Here is a 25,618-nt window from a genome sequence, read left to right on the forward strand (position 1 = left end):
TTAATTTAGATGCCATACAGTCTGGTAATACATATCTAATAATACATAATAATAAGTCTGGTTATATTACAGCCATATCAGTGGCCGATAAGACCGCTAAATATTAATTGTTCGATTTGGATTCAAACTCAGACGAACGAATGCGATGGCTGTAAGGTATTTTTCTATGTACAACATGAGTATGAGCTATTCGTTAGAAAGTCCTCCATGAAGGCATCTTTCTCCTTAAAAGCAGATAGTCCTCGTGTGTTTTGTTGTATTCAAATAATTCTTACCTACAAACTACGGCACCTATCACTCTAAATCAAGATGAAAGCTTTCTAAACAAGATTTTTAAATCGGGGTGTGGGGGTTCCAGTAGCCAATCGCTAAAACCGCTGAATACTGGTAATTCGACAGGGGTTCAAATCCTGACGAACGCGCTTGTTCTATGAAAGTTTCTCGGGGTTTTTCTACGTTCAGTGTGGATGATATCTAGTTCCCCTTAGAAATTTTCTCCATAATAGTTTCAGTCCTCTTGCGCAGATTCCAAATCCATTAAATTTTCTTTATTAAATACAATTATAATTCTTTCTTTTTAGAGAAATCGCAAGGAAAAAACTGTAAACATCAAATCGAGTGCGATTACGAATATTTTAAAACAGTTAAAAGTTTGAGCGGAAAAGTTTTTTTTTAATACGCTCATAAGCAACTGAAAATTAGGGGAAGAAACAAATTTTAAATTGGCATAAAATTTTGTCGATTTCTACAACAACCTATATAAATGCGTTTTCAAAAACTTCTGCTGAAATATGAAGAGTTGTATTTGTAAAGCATTTATTAGTGAGATCTGTAATTATATACTCAGCTTTTAGTTTTCATAACTTCCATTCATCAGAATAAAGTCATTAAGCGTAAGGGAGGGGGGGGCGAAAAAGTAATTTTAAAGAAAAGATTATTTTTTAAATGATTGAAAATTTCCTGAGCTATAAGTAATTATGTAACTCAAATAATTAAATATTTGCGAAAATTTTGTTGACCTCTCTCGGTCTTACCAATATTTCTGTATAGATATAGAACATAATTACATATCGATAATGAGTATCATAGACAGTGGAGGATGTAGAACATCACATTATCTAATTGTGCTTGTCACAAAAGCATCCACTTTGATAAATGAACATAACTGTCGGGAATCGCGTATGAATGTCACATACATGCTTTATAATACCAAGAATGTTATAAAAATGACGGTTATCTGATATCAGCATTTACCGAACTTTCCAAAATGTTTAAAAATATAATCTTTAAGAGTCGGCAAGTTTGTTTAAAAAATTGTATGCATTTCAATCACAGTGTTTGTCACTATAATCAGAAGCTCGTCATCGATATTTAGACTATTTCTCGATAACCTACCGAGTTCAAATTTTGTACTCACACCGTTTACAGATGGAAATACATGTGGTAAACCGAGTTTTATAAAATTCGATTTAGAGGTCTTAAAATTTAATATTGAAAAACATTTTTGCGCATATTTCCATTTAAAGAATAAACTAAAAATCTCACGGATTTTAAGTTTGCATCACTTTACAGAGTGTAAAATAGTTTTTGAAATAAAATTTGCATAAAATTAATATAATTTCTGATTTTGGGCAAATTTTTAAAACTTTATACTTTTATGAGGTAAGAGGAATTTTGGAAGTAAAAAACTGTACCAAAAGGAGAAAAATAATTTGTCGGACAGATTAATAGGAATAAGAGTCCCTTTGAAAAATTCCTGTACAGTTTTATAAGAAGAATAACAGATTCTTAAATAACGAGATCAAATATCGAATCACATTGTCAAAAGTATAAGATTTATAAATTTATCAAGAGCGCACGTTTGTTATTCGTGATATAAATTTGTAGAAATTTTTTAAAGAGAATTATTTAATCACGTGTTCCCAGTAAATTATATAATACATTATTTTTCTCATTTCCATTCATTAATAATTTTATGAGTCATAAATAAAAGTTTATTTTGTAAAAACTTGTTTATTTTATTCAGTAATTGTTCTAAAACGAAAATTCTTAATTCCTTTTATATATACATCCACTTTGTAACTGGTAATAAATTTGTTTCCTTAGAGTCAGTGTAAGGCCTTTATCTCAAAACATCAAGAAGACTTCTCCCCACGATAATGACAGCCATTACCCATTGTCGTCAGGGGTTGCGTGAACCCTTGTCCCCTTAGGCAATGGGGGTTGGAAGACGTACAAAAATACGGGCTAGTCGTTTTTGGAGCATTTTTTTGCTAATACAAAAACACGGGACGATCCGTTTTCGAGGGTACATTTAAACTTACAATAATCCGTAACGAACCGTTAAGAGACCTGCATAAAAGAACGAGATAATCTGGGTCAAACCGTTAAAGGGTGAAAGAAGAATATCTATACTTTTCATTAAAAAGTGTGTGCATTTTCACTATATGAATATCTCTCATTTAGTTATGCAATATAGTAAATTAGTGATTAAGGGTATGTATATGTGAAATGTTTTAAAATTTCCAAATTGCAAGAGACAATTAAAAAAAATTATAAATTTACGGGAAACATAGCAAGAGCATCAATTCTGGAAAATTCTAAAAAACATAAATATGAAATTTGTGCTGTTATAAATTTATGCTTTCTTCACCAGTTAGAAACTAAAACTTATATTGATTGTGAATAAAATCTAAAGCTTGTATGCTAATAAATAATATATCTGCTAAAATAAAATAAAGTATCTGACCTTATCTTGGACTTGGACTCTGAGTAGAATTAGTCTCACTCAAAAATTGATAAACAGCTGAGCCAGGTTTCAATTGAATTCAAGCCATGAATATATACATTCTTTTTGTCCATCACTCCAATGAAAAAAGGTAAAACGGTTAATACTAGACACAGAATGAGAGTATGAAAGAAACTTTTAATGAAGAAGTATAGATATAAAAACAAAGAGAGAAGAGTTGCACAATTGTTGACCATGATCTCTTACCGGTACAATTACAACTTTTAAGTTGCCTTTGAATCTGAAGGTTGAACTGTTAGCTGAGAACAAACATAAGGTTCTGTGTAAGTGACCAGTTTTATCTCCAGCATTTGGTTACTTCATTACAGAACATCCACAAATGCTCTTTTCTGTGGAAATTGACTAATATTGGACATGTTTTAGCTGTATATCTTATTATTTTTCTATGTTACACCTGTTGTAATTTGGAGAGCATCTAGGAACATAAGAGGATGGTTCCCTATCCTGTTGTAAGTCATGCATAATTGAAACAGCTGATATTGAATTAGCAGATATGAAGATATGACCACAGTGATCAATACTATTACATTTTGGAATGAGAAACGTCCTACTCATTGCTAAAATAAAATGTTACGAGATCATAAGACATTTCTGCTGATAATGCAATTTATTTTTACAAAGAAAGTGGCAAAGCCCATCTTATTTAGGGCTCTGATGCACTTTGCCTAGTTTTACTATTTATCTCTGAAAGTGAGATGTGCTGGAGACTGGCTATAGTGCAATTTAAGCTCAGATTCAAACTATAAAAAATAAAATTCATTACTTTTCAATTATAGATTTTTAATATTACCCATTCTATTTTTTGAATAGGTAGTACAATATCTTTCCTATGTTTGATATTTAATGTCAAAACTGCGTAATTGCAAAGTTTATTTTGAGTGAGCATATAATAATGCACAATAAAATTTAATAAAATTAGTTTTTTTGTTCACTATGTAATGTTATGAATAATATTAATTTGATTTTTTTTGGCAGGCTATTTAAATATTCAAAGAGCTCAGGTGAATATTTTGAAGTATGAAATAATGAAAACTAAATTGGATTTACAGAAATACAGAGAAGAAGTTACAAAGATGGCTCAAGAATTGAAGAAAAAGTTGTCTCAAGATGTAATCTTTTTAACAACTTCCTTTCAGATATATAAGTTCTAATAGTACATTTATACAAATGCCATAAACTTACAATATTCTTGTTTTTTTTTTTATTTTATTAATTCTCTTACTTTTTCAGCACTAATTGAAAAAGCATTTTCTTTCAAATTTTTCTCTGGGTAACTCAATTTTCCATCAGTAATTTGTTTTTAATATGAAGGAATATATGATAATCTGCCAACAGTTTGCTGTCCTCATTTGATAATGAAATATATTATTAATGTCAGCAAATCGATTAATCAGGTATCATTATTTCTGTGCAAAATTGCATTGAGCAGTTTTATTTTCTCCATTTTGTCTTTGCTGCAATATGAACTCTTTTAATCAGAAAGGTAAATGAATTGCTTCAGCTGTTTCCTAGTTTATATTCAAACACTTTTTTAGTAGTTGTTGTAACTGTATATTTACGTGATACATTTTCTGTCGTGTACTGTTTCATCAAGTGAGAATTGAAGCACTTGTGATTTTTCAGGAAAATATCTGGTCTGAAGTTGGCATTGAAATAAAAAAAAGAAGCCAGCCCCACAATCCCTTTGCTCCCCCCCAAGAAATCATTCTTTCTGGAAGAATTCAGAATTAATTTTAAGGTTGTTGCAATGTTCCCATGGTAGGATGCATTGGCAGATGCTGATTGACAGCCATTAATTACAGGACATTATTTTGTACTTGTATATTATCGCAGTCATCTTAAAGTCATCACTTTTTCAGAATGATCCAAATTCTGGCAGTCATGCAAATAAACATTCTTCAGCAAACCATGCTCATAACAATACTTCAGTCAAGCGACATCACCATTTCTGTATACATTCTTTTTGTTTTACTTCAGGTTCTAACTTTTTTATAGACAACTTGTGATGATTATTGCCCTTAATTTACCTAATCTTAAAATATTGCTTGTGAATTTGTCAAAATTGCTGTGTACATGGAGAGAAGACCGGTGCTTAAAAAAATAGAGAAGGATTTGATAAAAATGTGTTTTATTTTTTTAATGTATCATATAGTCATTATTTGATGATTAATATTTGCATTTTAAAATATTTTTTCTTTTGATATGTTGATAATATTTGTCAACTTATGATAACTATCAATAGTTTTGGAATGTGTTTTAATCCATCAGTAGTTGCAAGGTTAAGCAATTTTGTCTCCCTAAAAATGCATATTTCTCAGTCACTGTGGAAACAGATGGCTGATGTTGTCTCCTTAGATGCTTTATTAAATGTCACTGTCTCTGAGTGAGAAAAGGAGACATTTTTGAAGGGGAAAATATGCATGCATCAGTGATTTTTTAAAAAATAAAAAAAAGTTATACTTTAAGAAACAATAAATTTAATAAAAAAGCTTTATTTGCCATCGTATTTTCATGTTATTAATCTGTTAGTATAATTATGTTTTAGTTCTGAATTTTTTAAATAAAATAAAACATGTTATATAATTAATTTACAAATCAATAAAGTATATAATATTATAATTATGAAAAAATAATAAATACAGTACAAAGTCTTTAATCCGGGCGTCCATAATCCGGAATGATCTATAATGCCGCCTCAAAGCTACAAACTTTCTGCGCATGCGCATAATACATTTACGCATGCGCATATGCATTTACATATGCACATAATATGATTATGCATGCGTGTTTAATGTATAATGGACGGTATAAGCTAGGCTAAAATTATCTAATTATTTATTTCAGTTAATGTTGGAGATTGTGTTGTTCTTTAATCTTCTAATTGGATCCGGCTTATTATTTTTTGCAGACTGTTAGAGCAATTTTATAAAAAGTAACTTTCGATTATGTCAAAAAGAGTTTCCAATTCTGAAGCTGCCAAAGGATCTACAAAGCGAAAGCATATGTTTCGATGTCCGTCAAACAAAAAGTGGAATTGCTGCAAAAAATGGATAAAGGCATGAAGAAAATGACAGAGAGGTTATTGAAAACGAAAAAATTTCTATTGACAAGTTAGTTGGCATTCTCGGCACAGCAATTACAGGACTTGAGCAGCGGAACTTTGTAACTGAACAAGAAATTAAGTCTGTTTATGGAATCGAAGAGAAAGTATTAGCACATAAAACAAAGCAACTTAAATAACTTACATTGAAAGAAATATTTAATAAAGTAAACAAATAAATATTAAGTTTGTTTTTATAAATTTTGATACTCTTTAGATCATAATTACTCTTTATTTCATAAATTACGGTTTCATATTTTTAATTTTATAATTTCTGCATGCCATTTTACCAGACTTAAATTTATGATTTATAATCCGGAGAAACCCCTAATCTGGAATAGCCAAAGTTCCGACGAGTCCGGATTAAAGACTTTGTACTGTATATATATTTTTATTACCCTAAAGTACTTTTATTGCACTGCTGAAATCTTCTCCACTCAAATCATCTTCCAAACTTCAAAAACAAATATCTGTACTTGAATCTGAATTATTTTCTTCATCTGGTAAAAGATTTTAGTCTTCAGAATCAAATTCCTTGTTATATATATATATATATATATATATATAAAGCTTTAGCTTTCTCTTTTACATCATTTTTAGCTATAATTTACATTCAAAATATAGCAAAAAAATTCCTGAAAAACTGCCAAATGCCGCATTATTATGTAAGAAATTATTTAGTGCTTTTATCACCATCTATACCAAGTAAAGTAAATTATTTATGAGTTCCACTCACTTGTAGCTTTAAAAATCATTGGATTATTTTGAAGAATGAGCCCACTTCATCTACGTGCATTTAGGCAAAAACCTAATTCTCAAGTGGGATTTGTTTGTTACCATTTAGGTAGAAATTTGCATTTGAATACAAATACGTGTATTCAGACTGCGGTATGTAACTGGAATGCAAGTTGAGCTTGTTGATAATCTTCAAAACGGTGTAAAAAACTGTCTTGAACATTGCGAATGTGCACCCAATATGTAATCTTTTATTTTATTTTTTTGGGGGGGGGGAATTCAAATTACACCAAGGTGGTTGTGTTAATACATAAGTACCTATTACTTTATGTATAATGCAAATATTTCATATATGCATTACAAGCTTGACTGCTTTTTGGTATTTTATAGCTTAATAAAAATTACAGCTATCATAAATGTCCCTTTCATATGAAAGCAGCAATAATGCAAATATTGAAGTCTGTTTGTGAAAGCACTTTTCCATTGCATTATTTGCGTGCTGCAAAAATTTTACTCTTTTAATTTTGGGATTACAATTACTCTCTTATTGTTGCCTGAAATTAAAAATAGTCTTTATATTGGCCAAATACTTCTGGTAGCATTCTGCATAAATTCTAATGTATGGAAGACTGAAGAATTGAAATAAATTTCTTTCTCATGAGTAATAGTAAAGTTTATTGATTTCATCAGAGATTATCTTAGATGGAAGACTGAAGAATTGAAATAAATTTCTTTCTCATGAGTAATAGTAAAGTTTATTGATTTCATCAGAGATTATTGTACAGTGTTTGTGGAGACACTCAACTGACACAAATTTGAAAGGGTCGGAATTTTCTAATCTCTCGCACAAGATCTGTTTTGCCCTAGTGGTAGAAGATTCGACTCCCATGTCATTGCCCTCAAATTGTGTCCTGGAAGCCAAGCGACCTCTCAAACACTATTTTGGATTTGATCCAGAGATGTTGCCATGAGCAAGCCTCCACTAAAACACCAAGAGCACTGAATGACTGCGAGCTGTGAATCATCAATGGCCTCCCAGCTACCACAATAGGGTCCTTTGGGACATGACAGAAACATACACCTCTTTCACTCGTCCACCTGGGGAAAACTGATGAACTATGTCACTTGCACTACCCATGGTGCCTTGTTCCGCAAATGCTCAATGGTCTTAACTAGCCACTCCCAAACGAACAGAGCTAGACAGCCCACCAACACAACAATCAATCGCATCAAACATACGGCTCAAAATGCAGCGAAAAGTTTTCCTTCCTGATTAATATAATGATGCTGAGGAAGGGTGTACAGCATCTGCAGAGCCACTCAAAGCCTGCAAATTTGAAAGAGTCAGAATCTAGCACACAAGAGCTCTTTTGCTGTGGTGGTAGAGGATCTGACTCCCATGTTACAGCGTCAAATTCTATCCTTGAAGCCAAGCAGTCTCACACCATGCTTCTGATTTCAACCCATAGATGTTGCCACGAGCAAGCCTTTGCTAAAACATTTTATCACCAGCGCAGGAGACTCTGCATCGGAAATTCTAAAGATATGCTCATTTTAAAATTATTTTGCGATATTGCTGTTGAACTGAATTTTATGGTTCAAGTGCAAAGAATATGATATTTAATAAATAAAGGTAACGCACAGAATGTTAAAAAAATGCTTCTTTGGACGTAATTTAAAATCTGAAAGCTTTCAGATTAAATTTTTTTTAAAATTTATATACTGATGTATTTAAAGAATTTGCAATTGATTTCTGCATGGGATTTTCTCTTGTTAATAGTGATTTCACTTTAGAAACAGACGTACCTTGTTTAGGTATTCATTAGGAGTCTTCTTTCGATGTTAAAGTAGTATTTGACAGTTTTTCCCTTCTGATTAATAATACGGCTTATTTTTTATTTAGAAAATTTAATGCCGCGTATTTTACAGTGTTTTTGAATTATGGAATAGGAGTATTTCTTTTCGAAAAGTGAAAAAATATATTCTTCAATTCACAACTTCTTTACCTGCAACATTTTGAAAGAATAATAAATTTAACAGCAGCAAATGATATTTCTCATTTCAAAAAATAAGCTCTAGCCAGAAATTTTTATTCTGAAATATTTAATTTTTTAAAAATTATATACTGAAATTGTTCTAAAATTGTCTAAACACCTTTTGCAGTTACATTTTTGTACCATTATCCATGTTTGGTGCTATGTGGTACCCCATTAACAGAAATACGTTTTTTAAATTACTGTTACAAACAATTTTAATCAATTTATATCCATCATTTACTGAATAAAAGTATAATTTGATTTTTAACCATACAGACTCAAGGCATTGAGAAAATTAGTAAAGAAAATGCCGAGTTACGTTTGGAATGTCAGTGCCTATGCATGGAAGTGGATTTTTATCTGAAAGGCAAAGGTTTGTTTTGTTTAAATTTTGTATACTTTATGCTAAAATTCAAATCATTAAAACTTTATTACATTAATTCCTTAGAACAACTTAATACAGGTAACAGTTTTATCATTCATTTACAGTAAGAACATTTATTTGTATTATATACAGTGTTTTATAATTACTATTGCCTATCTTCCAATTTTGAGGAATTTGTTATTTTTATGAAAATCTAATTTTACAATTTTATGAACAAAATTCATTTAAAAAAATTTCAAAATTTTTTGTATAGGTGCCTAAGATTATGTGTAAGTTTGAAGATTTGTCTTAAAATCTGTAATTTAAATATCTATATTTAAGTTAGTGTTTGAATTCATTTTCCTTTTTATATTAGAAACAAGTTATTTCCTTTTTCGGATATGAATTCTTTTGTTTCGCATGGCCAAGTTTAGCAATGTATCAACGTTTTGGCATTCTGAATTGCAACTGACGATTTGCAAAGTTCATGACAACTTATTTTTAATAAATATAATAATGTTATTATGACTTATGTAATAAATTATACAGGTAATAGTGATCTGTTTGAATTATGTTTTTTAGAAAGATATTGATTTTCTTCTGCCATTTAAAAAAATATCTAATCTTTTCATTTTGGTAATTTTTGAGTGTCATAATTTTAAAATTCAAGTAAGATAACAAATATGAAACACAGTTTTCAAATTACTTTTTCGCAAAAGTAAGATGCATACTACCTTTATTTTTATTTATTTTTTGGTTAATATCCTTTTTTAGGTAACTGTCTTTGGTTGCATATAGTTTCAAAATTTGTGTCATTTTTCTCTAAAAGATTTATAGTTAGCAATATTTTAATTGGCATTTCAAGGCATAGGTAATTTTCACACAGAAGTTAATTATTTTATTATTTAATCTAGAAATGATATATTTTATAAAAGTGAATAATTAAGTGTACTTGAATTAATTTAAACTACTATAAGCCATAATATTTAAAATACCTATAAAAACCAGGTTGCAATAAAATAATAAATGCTGGAGTGACAAAAAGTTAAGTGAATAAATTATATATACAGCAAAAGCTCAACTATCTGGAGAATTTGGGGAATACTGAATTCCAAATATGTTACAATTCCACAAAAATGGAATTCGGAAATGGATGGAAAACTGAATTCACATTAGAAAAGACAAATCACTGGGGAAAATCATGCTCGAAAATTATAAAAACAATCATTTTGTTTGTTACCAACTTGAATATCAAAAGCCCACATTTAAAATTATATAAGACCTTTTTTAAAAATATGAATTTTAGATGTAAAAGTTGATGTATTTTGTAGACCTTAGATATAAAAGTAAAACATCTGATCTTATTATGAAATATTGCTGAACATGAAAGCTGGCAGAGGTGTCACCAATCATTCTGGCAGAAGTTTGAGCAGATTATTCTTTTTTTTAGCTAGATAATAACAAGATCAAAAATTATGCATATAGCATATAAAAAACTTAAATTACTTATAATTTTTCACATTACGTTGCCAGGGTTTATCCATTTTTAAAGTCATGTATCATGGCTTGTATTAATGCCCAGATCCTGTAACTTTGAAAATACTTCACTTCGTGCCGTCTCAAATATTAATAATTTTTTTAAATGTGAGAAAAAGATATATCCTTCTTTATGAATATTAAACCAGCTTATCAGAAATTAATCAAATTTGTATTGAACCAAAATGAACTTATTATGATTATGAGCATGGTTATTCATTACTGGCACTCAGTGTTTGGTGATAATGTATACATATATTAATAAGATTATAAGCTAAGATAACAAATATTATTACAAATATTTATAAGATAACAAATATTATTACAAATCTCTCATTTACTAAATTTTCGGGAAAAAATTGCCTAAAATTCTAAAATATTCCATTTTAGTTGAATGTTGTATAGTTGGTTTCATACTATATTGTGAATAAAATTGAAATAATTAGACATTAAAAAAATTTTTTTTTTCTAGCTCGATTAGGGGATGTAAATGAAAATGTTTATGAAAAAAACAGAGTAGAACCGATATCAGAAGCGTGTAAGTTTATATTATTTCTCTTTCATGTACTTTGAAATATTATTATACAGTCAAAAGTCGTTAATTCGGACACCCATAATCCGGAATTGTCTATAATCCGGACCTCAAAGCTGAAAACTTTCTGCGCATGCGCCGCGTTGGGACATGCTCACAAGCGTTTTACGCGTGCGTGTAAGATCTTGACTACTGTGCATATGCGTGTGCGCAAGTGCAGAATACGTTTTCGCCTGCGCGTTTAATGTATAACGGACGGTGTAAGCTAAAATTATCTAATTATCTATTTCAGTTAATGTTCATGATTGCGTTATTCCTTAATCTTCGAATTGGATCCCGCTTATTATTTTTTGCAGACTGTAAGAGCAATTTTATAAAAGTAAACTTGAACTTTCGATTATGTCAAATAAAATTTCCGATGCTGGAACTTCCAAAGGATCTACAAAACGAAAGTATGTTCCGATGTTCAACAAACAAAAAGTGGAATTGCTGCAAAAAATGGATAAAGACATGAAGAATGTGACAGAGAGGTTAGTGAAAACGAAAAAATTTCGATTGACAAGTTAGTCGGTATTCTCGGCACAGCAATTACGGGACTTGAACAGCGGAACTTTGTAACTAAACAAGAAATTATGTCTGTTTATAGAATTAAAGAGAAAGTATTATCACATAAAACGAAGCAACTTAAACAACTTACATTGAAAGAAATGTTTAATAAAGTAACCAAATAAACATTAAGCTTTTTTATTTTGTAAATTTTGATACCCTTTAGATCATAATTGTTCTTTATTTCATAAATTACGGTTTCATATTTTTAATTTTAGAATTTCTGCATGCCATCTTACGAGATTTAAACTGATGATCTATAATCCGGAAAAATCGATAATCCGGAATCGCCGAAATCCCGACGAGTCCGGATTAACGACTTTTGACTGTATATAGTTTGGAATATAGTTTTATTTATTCATATTTATAATATATATGCAATAATAAAGCTCTTAATTCATTATGACTTTATTTATAAATTGATATGTTAATATGTGAATAAACATAAGGCATATATACAGATCTGGATAAAATGCTTCAAGAAGAAATAATCTTTTATTGCAAAGGGCTAAATTAATGTCATTAAACCTTTTAAGTTTCCATGTATAGCCCATTTTTATTTGAGTTGCTATACAGTATTTTAAATATTTTTCATGGATAGTTTCTATGTTTGCTATTTATTTATTTACATTCTGTTTTTAAATTAATTTGTCTGTATGAATTAAAATTTCTTTAGAAGATCGCTTATTGATTTTTTTGTTCCCTGAAAACTATTTTTGATGCATTCTGACTTTTCATGCCCTTGGTTTCAAACATGGAAAATTAGCATTTGGTGAATTTTTGACCATACACAAGACAATAGCCAATTCGCACATGCATGCTTGAGGGCACATGGATTTATATGTTTTATATTTAATTATTATGTCGCTGAACAGTATTTACTGGCTGTAAAAATGTAAATATTGGGCAGAGAAATTTTTATTTTTTCCCTGATAAAATTTATTGTTTCTTAGAAAATGCTTCTTTTCATTCTTTATGAACAGCTATAAACTACCTACAAGCTGTAAAGATAACCAAACAACTGTTTTTGCCAATTAACAAAGTTGAAAATACATTTATAAATCCCATTCCAGTTGGAAAAATAGATAATCTAAGCACTGTTCATTTAAATAATGAAATGAAAAAAATTAAATGATAGCTGTGTATATAGTTTTTTAATAGCTACATAATGGATATTGTTGAGAAATTATAATTTAAAGTAAGTAAAATTGGAGTAATTCCTGGTGCGATTTGGTGATGTTCATTTTAAGTGGAATTCTTCAGTGGAAAGTCAAATCTTTAGATAAATCATGGAAGAAATAAGAGCAGTTTCTCAATAAGAGAGGAAAATAAAAGCTCATGAGGGAGGGGATAAGTGCTGGAAATTACAAAGTAGATAAATTAATTTTTTTTTTTTTTTAATTACTGTTAGAGATATGCTCAGATAATTCTGAAAGTACCAAAAGAAAAATAGCATAATGAGAAAATGCAGAAATAATTCTAAAATAACTAGGGAGAAAAACTGATCAAAGAAAAATTTAAGATATTTTTAAACATTATCTCATTGATAGCTGTTATTTTAAAATATTATTTTGATTTTGCAGTTTAATACAAAATTGCATTTAATGAAATTTTAGTTATGTTGTCTATTATTTAACAAAACATGCATGGTTGTAGAAAAATGATGCTTTGTAAATTAAGAACAAAATTGAATTAATCGGCAATTGAAAAAAAAAAAAAAATAGCACTGGAATCTAATAAAACCAAATGATTTTGTACCAAAGTTCTTAATATATTAGTTCAAAAGCATCTTTTATTAATTGTTATTATGTTGCAGATGTCCATAAGTATTATCCGTTGGTTGATATGATCTATTCAGAAAGTTCCAGCACTAATTTTTAATTTTCAGAAACAAAGAAAATGAAAATTAATATTCATCAGAATAATTATATCCAGCAGACATACACTTTAATATATAAATGTATAAATTATTGAAACAGGTTTTCTAGTTATATATGAAGACATATCAAAGTTCTGTTTTCACACATTTCTAGTGTACTGCACCAGAAAATTTATGCCGTTTAGTAGTGAATTTCGGTTTCAGAAGCCAAAGATAGTCTAATGCTGCAACTCAGGAGTGTAGGGAGGATCATTAATTTCTTTGATATGGTGAAGAACTGTTTCAAATAAGTAGCATTGTGTGGCCTCGTGTAATCATGTAAGAGAAAGTGGATACTTTTCTTTCAAAATCGAAGTCTAACATGATTACTCTTTTTACAGTCTATCTAAAACTGTTGCAGAATATTATTTATTGATATTCTAACCTAGAGGAGCAAACTCAATAATTCCCTGCCAATCAAAGAAAGTTATTATATATTAGTTATAATATTATTTATTGATATTCTAACCTAGAGGAGCAAACTCAATAATTCCCTGCCAATCAAAGAAAGTTTTAATATCACTTTATTGCTTTGTGATCACTTTGTAACATCTCTTTGTGAAATGAATTTGGGCTATTGCAGAGAGTTTGGTGATTGCCATTCTGCACTTCTTGTTTTTCATTCCAGCTCGTGTATCAGCTTTTAATACCTATTATAAATGAGGAAAAAAAAAAAAAAAAAAAGGATCACTATCTGCAACCTCAATCAAGATCCTTGCAAACTCCCTTTTACATTGCTTTTTTTCAGCCATTATAAAATGCAGTAAAAATCTTGCAAATAATTTTCTTTTAATCATATCTTCTTTTATAATAGAATTCATTCTGTTCTTACATCCTGACATATGTTCAGCTAATCTACTAGCATTCTGTATGTCATTTGGCAGTCTGCAGCCATTGAAACATGGATTTTCTCTCCCATTTTTCTTGTGTTCACTTGCCTGTTGATTGGTCAACATTCCAATCATTTTCTTTGCTTTCCCTTTCATCACAAAATTGTGAATACCACCTAAATGTGCAAGACTAGAAAACTGTAGTGTCCTCATATACATCGAAGGGCCATTGCATTATGACCACCCTGTTAATAACATGTAGGTCCACCTTTAGCTCTCAAAACAGCCAACACCAGGCAAAGCATTGACTCCACAAGGTGCTGATGTATAGACTGTGGTATCTGGTACCAATTAGTCCTGCAAGACTGGGCATCTGGTAGACTGAGGTATGTGGCTCACCAATTTGTCCTGCAATTCCTGCACATTGCGGGGGAGGGGGGTAGCACAGCAACATGGATTTGATTTTCTAGGTGGAACCACAAATGCTCTATTGGATTAATGTCAGGTGAATTTAAAGGCCAAGCCATGACATGAAAGTCACTTGAATATTCCTCGAACCACTTCCTGACAATTCGACCCTTATGACATCTTGGTAAACACCATCCCCAGCTGGAAATACTGTTGTCATGAATGGGTAAATCTGGGCTGCAGTGATGTTCATGTAGCACACAGACGTCAGGAACAGTTCTATGGGAATTATGGGTCCTAATGGGCTCATGAAAACATTGCTCACACCATAATACCCCACCACTGGCTTGTCTTCATGCAACTGTGCATCCAGGAGCCAGGGTTTCATTTGGAAATTGGCTTATTATTAACACACGCCCATCAATGTGATGGACCAGAAAACATGATTCATCAGGCCATGCAACTTTCTTCTATTCTTCTAATGTCCAGTTCTAATGTTTCTTGGCCCATTGCAGATACAGCAAGCGATTGCAGTGCAGGGACATGCTTCGGCCTCCGGCTGCATATGCCCATATGCAGCAATGTATGCTGCAGAGTGTGTTGCAAAACATTGTCAGGGTCACTACTTTTGTAGCTGGTGGTGATTTCGGCTGTTGTAGCTCTTCAGTGATGGCAAACAATGCATGGCAATCTCCGCTTTCTTCTGGAATCAATGCACCATCGACAACACACTGCTGGCTCGCCGACTTGTCATTTCACCATCCATACACCACTTTTGATATGGGCTCACAACAATTGCATGTGAACAGCCCACTAAACGTGCCATTTCTGATATTGATGTTCCCAGTCGCTGAGCCATAATAATTTGACCTTTTTCGAAGTCTGATAAATAAGCTGCTTTTCCCATTATGTTGCTAATTGTACTATGTTTGGAAAAAGAATGCATAGCTGCTTTGTATATTCCAACATCAGCCACGCATACGCAGTGGTTTTGTTCCTGGGCGATCCCATTGTTATACGAGGCACGTCCAGAAAGTAAGTTCCGTTTCAATTTATCTCCGCTACAGCTCTGCGATCGCAGTTCTGCACATGTGCAGTAGACGCTCTGTATCAAGGAGAAGAAATGTGCGCCATTTGGAGATCGCTGTCAGTCACGTACGCTTTGTTGTGCTTGTTTACAATGTTGGTGTTGATTGAAAATCCCGCCGCTTGTGAAATCAGATCTGTGATTCGTTTTCTGAATGTGAGGAAAGTGAAACCTAGTGAAATTTATCGGCAAATTTGCGATGTTTACGGGCCAAAAGCGATGAGTGATTCAATGGTGAGAAAATGGGTCCGAAAATTCAGTGACGGACGTAGTGATGTGCATGAGGAAGAACGAAGTGGGCATACATCTTTGGTTACAGAAGAACTGGTTCACGCGATTGATGACAAGATCCATGAAAACCAAAGGTTTACAATTAGTGCTCTCGCTATGGAATTTCCCCAAATTTCGCGATCACTAATGCATGAAATTGTTACCAAAAAACTGAAATTTCGTAAACTTTGCTCACGTTGGGTACCAAAGATTCTTACTGTGTAACACAAAACAAAACAGATGGGTAGTGCACTTCAGTTTTTGACCCGTTATGCTGAAAGCGGCGAAGAATTTCTGACACAGATAGTCACAGGAGATGAAACTTGGGTTTCTTACGACACCCCTGAAAGTAAGCGGCAATCAATGGAATGGAGGCACACTTCATCCCCAGCAAAGGTTAAGCTGAAGCAAATCTTGACACTTCGAAAAATGATGTGCACAGTGTTCTGGAACTGGAAAGGCATCTTACTCATTGATTTCTTACCGTGTGTTCAAACAATCAGAGCAGATGCTTATTGCGAGACACTTTGGAAATTGCGCCGTGCAATACAGAATAAGCGCCGAGGATTGCTGTCAGAAAGTGTTGTTTTTCTTCACGACAACGCACGACCACACACTGCAAATGTGACGAAAAACCTCCTACAGGGATTTGGCTGGGACGTGTTTGACCATCCTCCGTACAGCCCTGACCTTGCTCCTAGCAACTTTCATCTGTTCTTACATCTTAAGTCTTTCCTTGGCGGTCAACACTTGAACAATGACGACGAGCTGAAAGAAACTGTTTCCGATTGGTTGAAGGCACAGGTGGCAAATTTCTATGAAGAAGGTATACAAAAACTTGTGCCATGCTATGACAAATGCCTGTAATATTTCGGCAGTTATGTGGAAAAGTAGTTTAAGAGTTGTTGAATTTTGTGCAATAAATAACTTTTCTGTAGCTGTACACAATTTACTTTGATTACCAAACGGAACTTACTTTCTGGACGTACATTGTAGATGGAAAGTGTTCATAATGTAATGGCTCTTCAGTATACATAAGTAATATTTCGGAGGTTTCAGTTGCCATCTCTTCTAACATCTGGAGCTAAAACTAATGAATAGAATGAAACCAGATTTTATATACAGACTGTGTACAACATAGGGAGATGAATTAAAAAGAAAAAAAAAAAAAAAACAATAGTGCCAAAAGTTGTCAATAAGAGAGATTTTGGTGTAGTTGGAACCACACAGGCTGCAATAATTACAATGAATGAACAGAAAATGAATTATGCGAAATTTCATTAATGTTTCATCAATAAAAAATTCACGTACAATATGAGATTTGTAGAAAATAATCTTGTATTAACTTATTTCCTGCCAATCACGCACTGGTATGTGACTGGCATCATTGGTGAAGAACCAATCACGCTCTTGCGCGTTGTGTTGGATGATGTCTTGGGTGCCAGTCACGCACTGGCGCGGGGAAAGCAACATCTCATTGTTGATTTTCATGTTCATCGGCATTATGTTTTGAATATGTATGTTCGTATTGCCGTGGAGTGAAGGTTAGAAACTAGTTGAAAATGTATGTGGTTTAGACTGAAAACGAAGTTTCATTTCCTGCAAAGATCATACACGAGTAACATTCTGAAATATATAGTTTGCAATAATATCATTGTAACTATCTTGTAATAAATTCATTTTTAATATATATATATATATATCTGTTTGTGATATAGTTTCACACCCAAATAATGCATATTGTTACTTATTTTGATTCACTTTAAATTCCACGATCTAGCGCGTAATGCAGCATTGCAAAAGTAATTTATCCTCTAGTGCCAATCACACGCTGGCATGTAGTTATAAAATTCAGTGCTTAAAGGCTAAGTAATCAATGTGGTACACATAATAATCTTTTATTAGCTCTTTAATATCATATTTATTAAGTCAGCATATGGGTACAATCTATTTCTATGACACAGCATTAACTATCAATATAACCTCACATGACCGGCAGCGAAAGTGTTAATCAAAATTAGGCACTTTGGACAACATGCAACATTTTTTATCTGCTGACCTTCCTTTACCTGCAAAATATTGTATCTGGTGTATGATGATTCCTACAGCTGTGGGCGGTTTGTCAATCTTGATGTTCGTAACAGCCCTTTTTATGTTCTTTTGTGTTATGTATGCTTCAGAATGTGCAATAGACTTCAGATAACCCCACAGCCAGAAGTTGCATAGGATGTCCAAGGAACAAATGGCCATTCCACTGGAAAATATTGGCTAATAACTGTTTCATTACCAAAATACTGGAGTAAAAGGTTCTGTACTAAATGAAGAATATGCGACTGTGCTCTATCTTGCATAAAAACTGTCATATTCAAGGAATTTGTTTTATGCAATTCAAGAATGATAAAAGTTTGCAGCATTTGTTGATGTTTCCACCACTAATGGTGCCAAGTAACAAGGATTAAAGGAGTGATATTAAAAAAAAAAAAAAAAAAAAAAAAAAAAGATTCTATTATGAAATTGGCCATCACCACTATTGCAGCGACATTTGATGGATCACTGTGGAATTTCCAAATTTGGTGGTTACGAATGTTAATGGAGCCATTCAGATAAAAATGAACTTCCATAATACTTAACAAGCCCAATAATTGTTGATTTTCACTGGGGCAAGTAACATTAGCATAAAAGTGTGGCATTTATCATAATCTTGTTCTTGTCCAATGACTGATCTTATATGGATAGCAGTGCAGCATTTCCCCGCAAGATTGTCCTGACAGTAACATAAGGCATATTGGTATGGTGAGCTACTGCATGAATGCTGAGACCAATGCTAGTCCCTGTGTTGTCAGACAGTGCAGTGGCAACTTCTGATATTGCTTTTTGTCTGCTGGCTGTAACACCTAGCAGTGCAGTTTCTTTAAACTTTTTAATCATACTTCCCAGTGCTACAACAGACACTGAAACTTTACACATATTATGAAGTCTTCTAAATTTCCTAAGAGCTGCTGCAATACTGGGTTTTCTAGAGCCGTGGTCTTCAAACTGTGTTTCACAGAACCCTCGGGTTCAGTGAGTCAACCCTAGGATAAGTCGAAGTAAAAATTTAAAAAAAAAAAAAAAAATTATAAACCACTTACAGCAGTTCACTAGTGTTTATTAACTGAAAAACATAAAGATACATCTAGTTATAGATTAGTTGTAAGACATAACATATGGTCATAATATGCCAAAGGGAATGACTTTTCAAAACTAAACCGTTTTCTAATGGAAAATGAATTAAATTAGATGACGGTGGTAAAAGTTATACAGTGGAGACCCTTTTCAATTGAAAACTATAAGAAAATATTTCTGAAGGAAAAAAGTAAGCATGACTATGTAGAGTCCAGTGAATGAACTTCAGTCTGTATACTGGAGTAGCAGAAAACTACACAAAGGAAGGGTAAAAAAAACCTTTATTACGTTTTTTGAAAATTTACAAAGCATCAACTCTACACTAACAAACTTCGCCTCTGCTTGGATGCTAACTGAAAAATCACATAATTAAACTAAAATTTGAAGATATTAACAATCGATAGACCTAGACAACAGGGCCCAGCGAGATCCTGTAATTTAAACCCCCGTTGAAGCTTGTGGCAGCAGTTAAATGCAGTTAACTCTGGAGTACTACAGTAGTTGCTGAGGACACTAATACTACACTGGGGAACTGTATACCCCCATAGAGTAAAGATGATCTGGGGAATCTACTACCCTAGTATTCCAGGGTTAAAGCACTTGAACCAGCAATAAGCAAACGTACTTACGACAGAGGTGGCAGCTAGAGCCTGACTTTCTCTTTCCCCTACCGAAACTCAGCTTTTAAATACCTTCTTCAAAGTAGAAAAATTTGCAGTTGCCTTCACCGGGAATCGAACCATGGACCTCTGGAATACCGGCCCAGTGTGTAGACGACCACACCGCGAAGGCTTGCTAAGAAGGTGGGAGAAATACCTTATAACTATATAAAAAATCCATCTGAGTATTATGATAAATCAGAGTGTTTGCTAGTGAAGAAAACAGAACAACTTATCGATAGGTCAACAGATTCAATGTTAAAATCTAAATTTAAGTGAGAGCAACTCCTAAATTTTTGGTTGTAGATTCATGCAGAATACCTAGAAATTTCTCATACTGCTGTAAACATTTTAATGCCATTTGGGACAATATACTTAAGTGAAAAATATTTCTCAGCATATGTGGAAACAAAAACAGCAGATAACATCAATGGAGTTAAGAGTTCAACAGTTTGTGTAAAAAAGCAAGCACATGCCTGTCACTAAAATAATACAAGCCTAGTGACACCTGGAGCAGGCGTTAATGCTGTTAATGAATAAATGAGATTAATTTTATGTTAAATATTTTAATAGAAAGTGTAATGTTTTTCTTTAATTGTCTTTACATAAAAGTACCTATAACATATTAAATTAAGATATATTTTTCGAAGGCTGGGATGACATTTGCCAAAACTCCTTATAGTTCTAAGGGTTCTATGAGTCGACAAAGTTTGAAGATTACTGCTCTAGAGTAAAACAGCTTTACAAATAAAGTGCACTCAGGTCACGCAGGATGCATATTTAGCACAAATCAACAGTCAGTCAAAGAACTGCTGACACAGCGTTTGCTCTCCCTGTCATATCCTTTTTCTTGGGCATGTAGATTCTGGATATGTATTTAATTCCTACCGTAGACGTATCGTATTGTGGGCGTTGCATAAACCAGCCATTTTAACGGCACAAAACTTTATTAACATGCAAATAAAAATAGTAAGTACAAACGATTAACACACAAGTATAACTGCGTATTTTGCATCTAAGCTGACATACAGCACGTTTCCTTCGTTACTTCGCTACTACCTACTAACTACTCTTCTCTAGTAAGTCTCATGAGAGAGAGGCATTGCAGGCCGTTCAGCTAAAAAACTGCGCATGCATGGTCATCATGTCATGACACCTCCCCTCGAAAAGATTTGATTGCGTCTTTTAATGACCTGTCAAATCCACATATAAACATTTCTTGAAACAAAATAAAATAACATTCAATTAACTTTTCAAACTTAAATCCTTCACATAATCATAATCATATAAGCAGTTATCATATAAACGAGACAATACAAATCAATCATTTAAAATTAAACATAATACTTTAGCAAACCCTGGCTAAATCTTTAAACCTATTACATAACGTTAGGGGGGAAATTAGCATTTTAGCTCAAAAAAAATCAAACTAAACAATCAAAATGTCTTATAGTTTATAGTTCATAACGTCAGTCATGCTCCCAGTGAGAGGCAGTCAATCGAGATAACGAATCTGCATTAATATGATCTTTTCCTTTCCAGTATGTAATCACTGCATGAAATCGCTGTAATGCTAAAGACCAGCGTTGTAAACGAGAACTTTGTGAAGAACATTCGGTGAGAAATCTGAGAGGGTTATGATCACTAATGATGACTATCTCAGAACTGAAGATATAAGCTTCAAACTTCTTCAGGGCAAAGATAACGGCAAACGCTTCCTTTTCAATAACAGCGTAATTTCTTTGTGTCTCGGTCAACCTTTTACTAGCGAAGGCTATTAGGTGTTCTACACTATTTTCATCTTGTTGAGCCAAACAAGCTCCTACAGTGTATGCCGATGCGTCTGCATAAATGATGAAAGGCAAACTAAAATTTGGAGAGTAACATTTAGGGGCATTGAATAACCTCTTCATTGTGTTCCTTCAGCCAAGCAATTTCGTTCAAAGCCCTTCTTTTTGTTAATGCCGTTAAAGGTTGTGCTATCGCAGAAAAATTGGGTACGTAAAACAGGTAATACGATAATAGTCCTAAAATACTTCTTACATCTTTCTTAGTACAGGGAACTTCTAAATTCTGTATGGCTTCAACTTTTTCTGGGTCAGGTTCATGTGAACTGGAACCAACTAAGTGTCCTAAAAATTTGATTTTATGCTTTGCAAAGTCACACTTATTGAAATTAACCATGAAATTTGCCTTTTCTAGTGTACTTAAGACTTTGTTAAGATGTTTCAGATGTGTATTCCAGTCATCAGAAAATATAATCACGTCATCAATATAAGAATCGGCATAGTCTTTTAGTCTACACCTAATGTTACAGTTCCATTTCGTTGACACATAAACTACTGGATGCACATATTCACTTTCTGATTCAACGATTAGCTTTAGTTGTAAAAGCTTATCTATTTGTCGATCAACTTCATTTCTTAGAACTTCAGGTATTCGATACGGTTTCTGCTTTCTTGGCATACTTCCAGGTTTCAGTTTGATGCTGTGTTCTCTCACATTGGCGATTTTTGGATTACCAGTTCTTAGGTTCTTATACCTTTTTAAAATTTCCATAAGTTCTTTCTTCTTATGCTGTTCAAGGTGTGTAAAATCACATTCCTCATTCACATTCCTCAATCATTTTTTGCTTTCCGTGGCACCATTCTTGGAATGTTTACAACTTCGACGAAATCAATATCTGTATCATATATCACACCGGCATTATTCACAGCGGTATTAAACTCTTGTGTCTTGTTTGCGTGAACGTACTTCGAGGAATTGTCAGGCATTTGTACTATGTAACTATAATCAGTATGCTTTTTGATGATCGTAGCAGGTCCCGTCCATCTGGTAGAAACTTTGTTTTGGCTATCAGGGATTAAAACTATAACCCTCTCACCTTCCTTGAATTCTTTATGACGAGTCTTTCGGTTATGGTAGAATGCATAAGCTTGTTGCTTTTCAACATCTGTAAGTCCTGCGTATTCAGCAGCTTTTTCCAATTTCGTCTTCAAATCATTCAGATAATCGGTAACTGAACTTAACTGTCCGTAAGGAACAGGAGTTTCATTAGTCCATGATGCTTTCAAAATAGACAACGGGCCATTAAGACGTCTTCCATAAAGCATTTGGAACGGACTAACACCAGTCATAGCATTAGGAACTTCTTGATAAGCCCAAAGTAAGTACGGTAGATGTTTCTCCTAATCTTTGGAATGTTCTCTAACGGTATGATGTATCATTCCCTTTAAAACAGCATTAAATCTTTCTACCAGGCCATTTGAACTTGGATGATAAGGAGTCGAGAACCTTGGGGACGATTCAATCCTTTTCAAAAACTCTTGGGTCAACGAAGCATTAAAATTAGTTCCTTGATCTGAAGTGACAATCTGAGGAATTCCTGTGCGTGAAAAGATTTGCAACAATGCATCGCATGTTGCTTTGGCATTCAAATTCTTCAATGGCACCGCTTTGGGCCACCTTGTAGATTGATCAACAGCACACAGAATATATTTGTAACCTCTACAGCTCGGCTCTACAGGTTCTAGGATATCCACATTAATTACCTGGAATGGTTCTTTAGGACGTGTTATTGGCGTAATTGGAACTTCATCAAAGGGAAGCTTTTTTGCTTGAAGTTGACAAGAAGTACAAGCACTGCAGTATTCATTCACATCTTTTTTTATTTCAGGCCAATAGAACGAATATCTCAAACGTTCGGCTGTCTTCTTGATTCGCAGGTGACTTACCCATAAGCTAGAATGAGCTAAGTCCAAAATTTGTTTTCTTCTTTCTTTGAGAACGACTAACTAAACTCTTTCTCCTAGAACTTTATCTTTATGATACAAAAAGTTGTCAATAACAATAAAGTTATAACTTCCGTTCTTAACATTTTGCCAGCATGTTTTTAAAGATGGGTCATTCATTTGTTGCACTCGAAACAGTTCTGAATCCGAAACACATTGATCGTGTCTCGTGCTACCTTTGGAATCATCCTTACCTGTATCTTCATATACAAGAGCACAACATTCTATTATCTTCTTAACAGTTTCATTACATTTTTCATTAATTAGGTTTTTCCTATCATGGTTAAGTATTTCGTCAAAGTTTTCAGTTTCATGAAAAGGCATTTCACCGAAACTATCAGTAGCAATGTTTACATTTCTACATTCAAAATTAAACTTCTTTTATCATCTACTCTTAACTCATTAAAAGCACTTAACGACAAGAGTAAATCATTACATAACTTATCCACCATTGCACATGTTATAAAAATAGGTGACATAAATTTATCATTTTCAGAATATATTACTAAAGGTAGGTTAATGAGAGGAGCTTTTAAAGCTTGTCCGAAAGCTGACATGAGGATAACACTTCCATGTGTTGTACGGTATTTTTCTGGTACAATGTCGGCCTTGACAAGGGTTAATTGCATGCCTGTATCTGCTGCTGCATTAATTAATTTACCATCACATATAAGTTTAACGATTGGCAAGTCATCTATTAATTCTTTAACTTCTTGATTTGCAGTAAAATATTTAGAAGAAATCTTCGCAGTTACGGCGTTAGAACTATTCTTAATTTCTTCTTTAGCAACCCTTTCCTTACCTTCATGCAACAATATATTATGATACTTAGAATTACATTTTGAACATTTTAATTGAGAAGGGCAATTCTTTGTTCTACAGTTCCTTTCGAAACAAAGAAAGCACAGATTAAAAGCCCTTAAACTCTTTTTTTTTCTTTCTTCCAGAAACATAACGCATTTTTCTGGAGCATCATTTTCGCTTTCGCAAAATAAGCAAGGGAAAGTTCGAACAACTGCAATTTTGCTTACATTAGGGGAATAGCTGGCGCCAAATTTGTTGGCGTTGAATGAATTCTGAGTGTGTTTCGCTTTTCATTTGGTTGAGAATGCCTTCCAAGAGAATTAGCGTGACTTTCGACTTCGGTTTCAATGTCATTAACATCAGTCAAAGTTTTAATTTTTTCGTCTAACGCTCTCAAAGAAATAGCTTTTACTTTTAAAATTTCCAGTGATTCTTCAAGGTCTTCAAGGTTACCTGCTGCAATTAATGATTCAATAGCATTTGTTACTTTAGTAATGGCTGAACGAATAACTTTCCATTCTTTCTTAGATTTTGTTAGCTCTTTAGCCATTTTTGTAACCTTGAATTCCACTTTACCACAAAATAAATTGAACAAATTTCTTACCTTTCTGAAGACTCACTTACGCATTTATCCGTGAACTTTGCAGAATGACATATCCTCCTGTTCTGACACCACAGTCATATCCTTTTTCTTGGGCATGTAGATTCTGGATATGTATTTAATTCCTACCGTAGACATTATTGTATTGTGGGCGTTGCATAAACCAGCCATTTTAACGGCACAAAACTTTATTAACACGCAAATAAAAATAGTAAGTACAAACGATTAACACACAAGTATAACTGCGTATTTTGCATCTAAGCTGACATACAGCACGTTTCCTTCGTTACTTCGCTACTACCTACAAACTACTCTTCTCTAGTAAGTCTCATGAGAGAGAGGCGTTGAGGCCGTTCGGCTAAAAAAC

General features: G+C 33.0%; 1 protein-coding gene across 2 annotated transcripts in view; it reads left to right on the forward strand.

Moving 5' to 3' along the window:
* Positions 1–25,618, forward strand: part of LOC118190459 (uncharacterized) — a 62,396-nt gene that overhangs the window by 27,668 nt on the left and 9,110 nt on the right. For both annotated transcript variants that reach the window (XM_035361176.2, XM_035361170.2), the window contains exons 4-6: positions 3,785–3,918; positions 8,957–9,053; positions 11,053–11,118. In XM_035361176.2, coding sequence (XP_035217067.2) covers positions 3,785–3,918; positions 8,957–9,053; positions 11,053–11,118 — 297 coding nt within the window. The remainder of the gene's footprint in view (positions 1–3,784; positions 3,919–8,956; positions 9,054–11,052; positions 11,119–25,618) is intronic.

Source organism: Stegodyphus dumicola, chromosome 1, assembly GCF_044657685.1.
Source record: "Stegodyphus dumicola isolate Sdum_Otavi_A_Nest chromosome 1, ASM4465768v1".
NCBI classification, from domain to species: Eukaryota; Metazoa; Arthropoda; class Arachnida; order Araneae; family Eresidae; genus Stegodyphus; species Stegodyphus dumicola.